This window comes from Stomoxys calcitrans, chromosome 1, assembly GCF_963082655.1.
Source record: "Stomoxys calcitrans chromosome 1, idStoCalc2.1, whole genome shotgun sequence".
In the NCBI taxonomy this organism is placed as follows: domain Eukaryota; kingdom Metazoa; phylum Arthropoda; class Insecta; order Diptera; family Muscidae; genus Stomoxys; species Stomoxys calcitrans.
Window position 1 is genome coordinate 7,580,654 of NC_081552.1, and position 10,918 is coordinate 7,591,571.

Below are 10,918 nucleotides of genomic sequence, written 5' to 3' on the forward strand. Positions count from 1 at the left end.
ACACAACTTCAAACTTATAATATCAATTGTATAGAAAGATCTATTAATTGAGATTATTTATTCTAAAATATATTGGCGTAATTTGTCCTTCCTTCTCTAAGTAAATGTTATCTACTTGACATTTTGCCCTTAAACTTTATTTACTTGATTGCTACAAAATGCCTTTTCTTATAAAAATAATTTTAGCGTAAAACCACAAAAGTGACACGTTCCGCCGCCATTCGATTTATTTCAGAAAAGGTTTATTACGACTTAATAAATTTAAAAAAGAAAATTGTGGTTTTTTATTTATTATCTAAGAGAGGATACTAAAACGTATAACTACTATATATGTCTTTTAATCATATGTAATATATAAATTTGAACTAAAATTATTTTGTCTTAGAAAAATGGTCTCAAAAATACTTTTATTAAACCTATTGTGTCATTGATATTCAGTTCTATAAATGATAAAATATAATTAACCCCCGTCCTTCGTTGGTAGTTATAAAAGCTTTTCAAATGCTAGCAATATTTGAAAGGATTTCTTCCATTTTGATATTAAATCTCCACACGATGATATATCTCCAATAATACGAGAGAAGATTCATCGATATGATCTGGCTTAAACTGGGTATAAGTTATATATTTATATCTTCAAAATCACCAATAAATATAAATCTATCTTCCCCTTTAGGCCCTTGAAGCCTCCCAGTAATCTGATTGGTGAGGCATTCCAAGTTGGGGTTATTGTGTTAGGTTAGGAGAGCAAAACTCCAAAAGTGTTAAGAGTTCTCAGGTCATATGTCTTTAAGGGCTTTTTTAAATAGCCTTGGAATAGTCGCCATATTTAACGATATATCAATTATATATAAGAAGCTTTGATCGATTTGTGCCAATTTTTGGTCAGATATTTAAATATTTAAATTGGAGTTCTAATATATAGGGCGAACGCTTTTTAATACCTATAATCGAAAGATGGGGTATATTCATTTTGTCTTTCTGTTTGCAACACACAGAAAAATTCATTCCGACCCTGTACGAGTAAAGTTTATTCATATATTCTGAGTCTTATGTTCGTCTATTTGTCTGTCTGTTGAAATCACATTACAGTACTTAAAAACGAAGATATTGAGCTGAAACTTTGCACACATTTTTATGTCAAAAGGCAGGTTAAGTTCGAAGATGGACTATATTACAGTATTTAAAAATGAAACTTTGCACACATTTTTTTTCTATAGGCAGGTTAAGTTCGATATAGCGCTATATTGGGCTATATATTGATATAGCCCCTATATAGACCGATCTGCTGTTTTAAGGTCTTACGCCCATTAAAACTATAATTTTATCCAATTTCGCTGAAAATTGGGACAGTGAGTTATGTAGGGCCTCTTGACATACTTGTTGAATATGGCCCAGATCGACTTTCCTTAAGATATAGCCCCCATATACATATACCGATCTCTCGATTTAAGATCTTGGACCCATAAAAGGCTCGTCAGTTTATCAATACAATACAATACTAGGCAATTGTATTGATAAACTGACGAGAAAACCGCGATTTTTGACCAAATATGTAGATGACATATTTTGCATAATCGACAAGAATGAAGTAGAAAACACACTTCGAATATTGAATTCATTCAATAAGCAAGTCCAATTTAAAATGGAATGCGAAAAAAATGGCATGCTATCCTACCTTGACACAATAGTCCATAGGAAAGGCAACAGATTGAAGTTTGATTGGTACCAAAAAGAAACAGCATCGGGAAGGCTCATTGGCTTCTCTTCAAAGCATCCAAGGAGGATAAAAATCAACATTGTCACAAATTTTCAAAATAAGCGACAAATCCTTCCACATCGAAAATGAGAAGAGAATTCGAAACATACTAGAGCAAAATGATTTCCCTAGAAAAAACGGTAACGGATCTAATAAAACACGTGAAGAATAAAAAGGGCAAGGATACGAAGGAACTTGCACCAAGAATTTATAAAAGGACGACATATATTTCAGGCTTTTCGGAGAGATTTGGTAATTCCAAAATTTACAACAAAGACTCATACTTACTGGCATTAAAAAGCGGCAACACCGTCAACAACCTATTTAGCAAGACTAAAACCAGGATAAGGAAAAATCGAACGTGGTTTATAAGATAAGCTGCGATGAGGACAAGTGCAATATATGCCCAATGGCATATATTGGCACTACAAAAACAAAACTGAAGACAAGGGTTTCCGCTCATACATCGGAACAAAAGACAAAGGATAAGCCTTTAGAACAGAAGACTGCACTCACAGCCCACTGTGCAACTCGAGGACATGTACCAAATTTCAAGGACGCCAAAATATTAGCCCAAGAACCTAACTACAAAAGAAGATACACATTAGAAATGCTGCACATAATTAACAACCCAACAGCCGAACGTATGAACTACAAAACGGATACAGACCACTGTGCACCAATATATAGAAACTTAATAGAAAAATATAAGCAATAGACAATAAGCTTCAGCCATTCTTGTGTGGTGTAAGAAATAAGTTCACTTGTTTTAAAATGTAATTCCTGTTTTCAAATGTTGAATTATAATCAAATTCATGTTTTGTTTCTGTGCTTTTGCAAAATTCTGTTTTATGATGAAGATTACCGGTGGTAATCGAAATATTGGAAAATTTAAAATAAAACAATTAATAAAAAAAAACACCGACATCTGTTTTTTTAATAATTGTCTTTGAAAGTATCGAAAGAGAATAAATGAAAGTGAGTCTGGCAGTACATGGATATAAAACAAAGTGGATGCTATCAACTTCCACGAAGTCCTGTACACCCCAGCAGATAAAGAAAATGGAAAAAGGTGGGAACTACAACTTTAAGATACTAAGCAACTGTATCTAACTCGGCACTTGAGTGATCAATTGAGCAAGCAGTTCACGAGAAAATTCACTTCTCGACAGACGAAAATCACACAATACAAAACACTGATTTAAGGCCTTAGGTCCATAAAAGGCGCATTTGTTGTTCAATTTTGCCAAAATTTGGGACTGTAAGATGTGTTAGGCCCTTCGACATTTTTCTTCAATTTGGCCCAGATCGGTTCAGATTTGCATATAGCTGCCATATAGACCGATCTCTCGATATTAAGTATTGGCCCCATAAAGGCATATTTATAATCCGATTTCGCTGAAATTTGACACAGTGACTGATGTTAGACTTTTCGACATCTGTGTCGTATATGGTTCAAATCGGTCTATATTTGGATATAGATACCAAAAAGTCCAATATTTTGTTCTACAAAATTAAACAATGACTTGTACTTATTAGATAGGATAATTTAATTTATAATTATAATTTTTGCTAAGCCCCTAGACATCTATTCGGAGTTGTAAATACGCTATTTCTTGGTGAAAGACCTTCAATTGGGAGGTCGGTGCATATGGGGGCTATATAAATGGTCCGATTTGAACTATACTCGATACGAACGTCGAAGTTCTGAACCCAGCTCACTGTGTCATATTTCGGCAAAAAGAAGTGTTGTTGAGCTTTGTGCTTAAATTGTTGACGACATTATATTTTGCTGAACCTTTATATGTTCAATGTTTTAATATTAAGTGCGTAAAAACCTGTTCAAATACTCGAAAGAGGTGAAAATGGAAATAGTAACAAGTAAAAAGGCGACAAGTTCGGTTCGACACGGACATTGCGTGGTCTAATAAGTACAAGTCTTTGTTTATGCCTTTATGGGGCCAAAACTTAATATCGAGAGATCGGTCTTAATGGCAGCCTTTTATGGGCCTAAGGCCTTAAATCAAGAGATCGGTCTATATGGCAGCTATATCGAAATATGGACCGATCTGGGCCAAATTGAAGAGGGATATCGAATGGCCTTACACAACTCACCTTACCAAATTTTGGCAAATTCAGACAATAAATGCGCCATTTATAGGCCCAAGACCTTAAGTCGAGAGATAGGTCCGTATGGCAGCTATATCCAAATCTGTACCGATCGGGGCCAAATTGAAGACGAAAGTTTACTAGCCTAACACAACTCACTGTCCCTAATTTGAGCAAAATCGGATAATAAATGTGCATTTTATGGTCCTAGGGTCTTAGGCGGCAGTCTTTATGGGGGCCATATCAAGATATACTACGATATAGCCCATCCTACAAAAAGGGAATCTATGCAAAGTTTCAGCTCAATATCTCTATTTTTAAAAACTGTAGCGTGATTTCAACGGACTGACGGACGGTCATGGCTAGACCGTCTTAGATTTTTACGTTGATCAAGAATATATATTCTTTAAAGGGTCGGAAATGGATATTTCGATGTGTTGCAAACGGAATGACAAAATGAACATACACTCATCCCTCAGTGGTGGGTATAAAAATTCTAAAAATAAATAAAAAATTCTTCATCAAAAACACGATAGTCTTTCGTGTGGAAAACGATGCTGTGTTGGTGTATTCATGTGAAAACCACTTCTGGGAATCAATGGATTCCATATCTTATTGCTGAATACACCGAATTTTGGTTGGTCACGGTGTAACATTACTTTTTGTAATTATTAAAATAAGTCTTATCTTATATATAACAAGTAAAAAGGCGTTAAGTTCGGCCGGGCCGAACTTTGGATACCCACCACCTCGGATATATATATAAACCACCTTCCATCAAAATCCAGTACCTTATGTCCCATAGCAGTTATATCGCAATATGTTCCGATTTGGATCAAATACTAATAAGTAAAAGTTATTGTTCAATTGTATATAACAAAATATTGGTCTTTTTAGAAGCTATATCTAAAAATAAACCGATCTGAACTATATACGACACGGATGTCGAAAAGCATAATATAAATCAGTGTGTCAAATTTCAGTGCAATCGGAGTAAAAAGGTGCCTTTTATGGGGCCAAGACTTTAAGTAGAGAGATCGGTCTATATGGCACCTATATGCAAATCTTGATCGATCTAAACCAAAATGCAGAAATATGTGGAGGGGCTTAATATAACTCTTTGTTCCAAATTTCGGCAACATCGGACAATAAATGCGTTTTTTATGGCTCCAAAACCTAAAACCGAGAGATCGGTCTTAAATTTCAGCAAAATCGGATAATAAATGTGGCTTTTATTGGCCTAAGACCCTAAATTGGCGGATCGGTCTATATGGGGGCTATATCAAGATATAGTCCGATATAGCCCATCTTCGAACTTAACCTGCTTATGGTCAAAAAAAGAATCTGTGCAAAGTTTCAGCTCAATATCTCTATTTTTAAAAACTGTAGCGTGTTTTCAACAGACAGACGGACGGACATGTCTAGATCGTCTTAGATTTTTACGCTGATCAAGAATATATATACTTTATAGGGTCGAAAATGGATATTTCGATGTGTTGCAAACGGAATGACAAAATGAATATACCCCCATCCGTCGGTGGTGGGTATAAAAAGTATATTTTATTAAAGTTCATTCTAAGTGTTATTAAAAATACATTTACTTTCTTTTAAAAAATCCGCAATTACTTTTTGAGCAACCCAATATTTGGACATACATTTTATTTTCACATTCGTAATCTACTCCAAAATACTTTGATTTGAGCCCTATATAACCATGATTGGCTAATTTTCCCATTTGGGGTTTTTGGAGGAGATTCATTGTTTATGTCATATTTGTAATCTACATTTGAGTTCCATATTGACATCATCGTACAATATATCTATTTGGGGAGTTTTTGGATTGGGGAGGCATCCTAGGTACTCTCCTTGTGGGCCAACCTACACAATCTGTGCAGGTTGGTCCGGGAGGAGAAATAAAAAAATCTGTTCCGCCGTTTTTGAGTCTATACGGAACAATAAAATTTTTAAGCCCACAAACAAACACAAATTCATTTTTATATACGGAAATTCTATATATTTCTCTATAAATCTTTATTTTATTTTAACCGAAATATATTTAGTTTTGATAAAGGAGCTTAATTTAAAAAAAGTATATATATTAAAATCTTAAAATTTTCCAGCTAAAAATCACCCCGGTCATAGGAAAACTTTTTGTTTATAAAAATTTTTTAAAATCTTTTATGTTTATTTCTGCTATAATTCCTAATCTGCCCATTTTTTACTTTACCAATTTGCCATGTTTCTAATGATTTTTATTTATTTTTTACAAATTTTCCCAATAAAATTGCTATATTAAATTGATGACTTTTTGGTTACGATTTTTCCTTGTTATAGATTGACCATCTCCTTTCCTTCTTCATATTTATCCATCTATTTCTGTGCTTAGTTAGCAAAATAATTGTTTTTATTAAATTAATTTCCCTCCTTTTTTATTCCCAAAAATAAACAACATCAACTCAAGGTATGTTTTTTTATAAAATAATTTCGTTATTTTATTAATTGTTTTAATTTAAATAATTTCTTTTATTAAAAACTAAAAACATTAATATCAACAAAAATTGATACAATTTTTGTGCTAGTCGAAATCGATTTTTTGGATGGCTTAAAACTAAAATAATGCCTAAAATTAATTTTTACATGAATTTCTTATATAAAAAAGGGGACTATTTTATTAAAACCAAATGAGTTAAGAAAACCAAGACATTTTTGATTGATAAAAGAAAAACTTTTTTCTAAAAAAAAAAAATTAAGTAAAATAACCTAGGTATAAAACAAACGAAAAACATTATCACAATCGCTTTGATGAGTTTTAGAAATGAAAACAAAAAAAATATAAAAAATTGAAAATTAAAATAAAAGTTAGCAAAAAAAGCTTTTCATATATAGAATATCGTTGTTTTAGCCGTCGGCTTTTGTCTTTTCGTTTTGTTTTTGATGAAAAGAAAGTAAGAAAGTTGTCATTTTCTTTGTACTATGGCATCTTTTTTGGTGGGCTGTCTTGGCTGGCTGTTTGAATGTTTCCCCCGGATTTGGTTCGTTCTATTGTGACTTAATTTCTGACGAGCTATTGATTTATTTTTTTAATTTTGACCTGATGTTGAAGATTTATCTGCCTTATTGTTGACGCTGCTACGATTCAATAATGTGGGTGTGTCCTGCAGATACTGCCTCAGGGCGTCATAGACCACTGAGGCCACATAACGCCAATGGGCTTCACGCATAGCCAAAATTTGTTGCTCCTGTTGTTTGGCTTTGCGTATCAAAGCGGCTTGATCGGGTATGAAAAATGCTACGGCCATTGTTGTTGTTTGTTTTTTAAATGATGGTCAGCAGCTTGTATTGAATTGCACAATTTGTGTTAATTTTTTTATAAAAAATGTATTTTTGTTGAAGATTTAATTATTGTTCTTAAAATTCTTTGTCTTTGATGCTTTGTGTTGTATTTTTTTTTAATTTCTTTTCAGAATAAATACGCTTTTGTTATTTAATTTTTTTTTTCAACTTCTCAATAATTTGCTTTTTCTTCTGCTTGGCTTTGCCTTGTTTCTGTTTTAGGAACACACAACCTTAAGGTTTGCTTGCTATACGAAAACTGAATTATTTGAGTAACTCTGAGCGCCTTTTATACTGTGGCTACTCTCGACTGAGGTTTCATAAAGGGATTCTCACTTGTTGGGTGTATGTACTCTGAGAGCCTAAAAGAGAATAAGAATGAGAAAGAGAGCAAACATAACCTTCGTTGCCTTTCGTGAAATACCGTTGTTTTCGAACACCTCATCTAACTATAGCAGAGTTTGCGTGCTCTTCTCTGTTTGCTTTAGAGCTCTCTTGGCAGGGGGGCTTGTTTTTGATATTTTGTTGACATCGCTCTTTCGCATTTAAAAATAAGGTTTCTTCCACTTGATATGTATTGTGTGTGTCTGTCAGTTTATTTTAAGGCCTGCTATCAGCAAAATGTGCCGCGTCAGTACAAAAACATGCGGCTTTGTCATTGTTTTGGTTTAGATTTGGTGGGCATTAGCCAAGGGTGTCAAAGTTACAGGTCGTTGGTTTATTTTTATGCATCAAAAGACGGAACGGAGATAGAATCAAGTTAAAAAAGTCTTCAAGAAAGAAAAAGAGAGCTGAGAGTGGCTATTAAAAGAGATGATAAAATAATTTAGAGGCCTCTTGAGGAAAACAAAAAAATCCTCTCTACTTTTCTTTAAACGTGTCTGAGGGCTTTCAACCCCCTTCGTAAGGACTAAAGAAAGGACCTTATTATTGCTGCCATAAGAAGTTGCATCTTTTTTGGCGCCAAAATGTTTTTAAAGGCTTACAATTCACATACATAAGATCATAGTCCGTTGTGTTAGTCAACAGTCGACTGTATAATGCCTAAGGGTTGATTTTACCCACACACAAAGGCGTCCTTAGTATACTAACAACAATGTATACTTTGTTGGGCTTTTATTTTAGATTTCCTTATGGTGTCTATACGGTCATACATAACAATGTTCATCCATGCATACGTCTGTCCTTGATTTCTGTTTGGATTTCAGAAAAAGGCGGAGTTTATGATTTTCCTAGATTTTCATGTTCTCCTCAGACTCACTCAGCAAAGCCTTAGTAAAAAACCACTTTCAAACTCCATTTACTTTCTCTTTTTTTCTTCTGCTTGGGAGTTTTGGCAAGCCTTACTGTGCTTCCTATTACTTACGCTGGTTATGGGCAACACAAATGGGGAGGAGCCAAGCATAAATATGTTGTATGTTGATTTTTTTCCACTTTAGGGTTTTTATTGCTGTGGAGTCTTGACAACAATAGATGTGTGGATGGGTAGAAGTTGTTTCATGGGCATGCTTCAGTTACATCAGTAACTGACTATGTTTATCCCCCATTCATATGCTTCCTTTTAGTTTACGAATGCCTCAGACTTTACCTGCTTCAATGTTTGGATGATTCATCATTTACTGGGTGGAGTTTCACAGCTTAGAGTCGGATACTGTTTTTTTGTTCAAGTATTTTTCTTTTTTTTTTTTTTTTTTGAGGCAGTTTTTATGTTGTGCTTTGAGGTTTCTGATTTGCAGAGTCTTAGCCAAGATGGCTGCTTTGAAGTATAGAACATTTCCGTGTACATAGTACATTTGGAGATGATATCAGTTTGTATTGTTAGTGTATTTGAAAATCATGGAGGCGTTGCTCTTATCTGGGCATTATAATGATTTATTAAAATTAATGACTTCTTTTTTATTGTTGGCAAGCAAAAAAAAAAAAATGCGGGGAGTCTTCAATAATTGCCTTAAAAGAGAGTTTAAAATATTTTTATAGGTTGAATTTCAATAGTAAAATTTCAATAATTTTTTTTTTATTTAATCAATATGGCTAATAATAGCTTAAAAAAGCGGAAAATATATTTTCTTTTTTGTTTTTGTTTTAAAAAATGCAGATTCATAGAGTCGCGCATAGACTTCAAGATAATGTAACTCAATTAGAAAATGGGTAAGAATGTAGCGTTGGTCACTCAGGATTCAATCTCGATTTAGATTTTATGAAGATTAAACATCATTAAATTTACCGTTTACCACCGTAGCGCGGAGGTAAGCATGTCCGCCTTTGACGCTGAACGCTTGGGTAAAAATCCTGGCGAGAACTTTAGAAAAAATTTAAGTGGTAGTTATCCCCTCCTAATGCTGGTGACATTTGTGAGGAACTATGCCATTTAAATGAATGGTTGGCAGCCACACTCAGAAAAAAGTAGTTCATAGAATTAATTAAAAAACTTATTCGAATAAAGTAAGTCAATTTTAATATAATCTGATTAAATTTTGCATAAAACAAAAAAAAAAAATTGCAAGTGTTAAATATGTTTAACACATCTTTAGTAACTGGCAAACAGTTCATAAACTTGAATTTGGTATGTCATTTAACTAAACCAAAATTCTATTAAACAAGTTAAATATTACTTTGGCAGACAACGCCAGACTCATGATAAAAGTTTCGTTATTTTCAGTTTACCGATCCGTAAAACCGATTTTCTTCAAATTTAATATACATTTCCAAAAAATTATTTAATGAAACTTCTTAAACTTTAATAGTTTTAAGCAACTTAAAAGATGCACAAGTTTTAACTTAAATTTTTTTTGAAATGTGCTTGGCTTCAGAGATTTTTTAACTGAACTAAGCGAAATCACTAACATCCTAAGAAGATCAAGATTTGTTTTAATGTAACTACAAATTTCTAAATTAACTAACTCTTTTAATGCACTTGGAAAGTTTCTTCCTAATTTCATTCACATAAAGTAATGAAAGCGTTGATTAATTCGTTTTCAATATGACATTTGGTATTTTTCATATAAAGTGTAAATTAAAGTCTTAAAATTTGAAGAAACTGGTATGTTTGGTTTATGACTTGCAATTAAAAGGAGAATAGATATTTATATACTCCTTTTAAAACAAGTTCTTGCTGTCCAAGTAAAATCCGGTTTTTGTAGTTTGAATTGTCGGTATATTTTCGCGTGTGCTGGGAAAAAAATTTTAGTAGGTTGGACTGTTCTTGACGGTATTGTTTTCAGCGGCTATCTGAATTCACATTGCTCACCTACAGTTGGGTATCATTTCACAGCTAGAAGGTTTTGTCGAGATTCTTTAAAAACTGTTTATACCAACTATAACTCAATGATGCATCACCTCGAAAAATATGCCTTATTTTTTAAACATAGTACGACAATTCTTTTCCACTACTTTTTGCCAATTATCCCTATTAAAATAGTTTAGATTAACGCTATATTGATTTTGTGTAATCGTTTGACATTAGTCAGTTTTTAATTCAATGATATGAACAATATGTTTAAAAAAACAGATAAAGTAAATACCTATTTCGGTTTGTATTGCAGAATATTTAGTTTGGGCTTACAATAGGTACATCGAGATCAGTGTGTACAGAAAAATATGTTAATAGAAATACAATTTAATGGTCTTTAAAAATGTGTCTTCATGTTTAAAAAAACAAGTAAAAAGGCGTTAAGTTCGGCCGGGCCGAACTTTGGATACCCACCACCTCGGGTATAT

At 33.2% G+C, this 10,918-nt stretch overlaps 1 protein-coding gene across 1 annotated transcript; it reads right to left on the reverse strand.

The window, feature by feature from the left end:
- Positions 1–6,772: 6,772 nt before the first annotated feature.
- On the reverse strand, positions 6,773–7,446 carry LOC106092659 (cell death protein rpr). Its single transcript, XM_013259569.2, has one exon. It carries the CDS (start codon positions 7,165–7,167, stop codon positions 6,949–6,951), a length of 219 nt encoding a protein of 72 aa, XP_013115023.1. The 5' UTR covers positions 7,168–7,446; the 3' UTR covers positions 6,773–6,948.
- Positions 7,447–10,918: the final 3,472 nt, after the last annotated feature.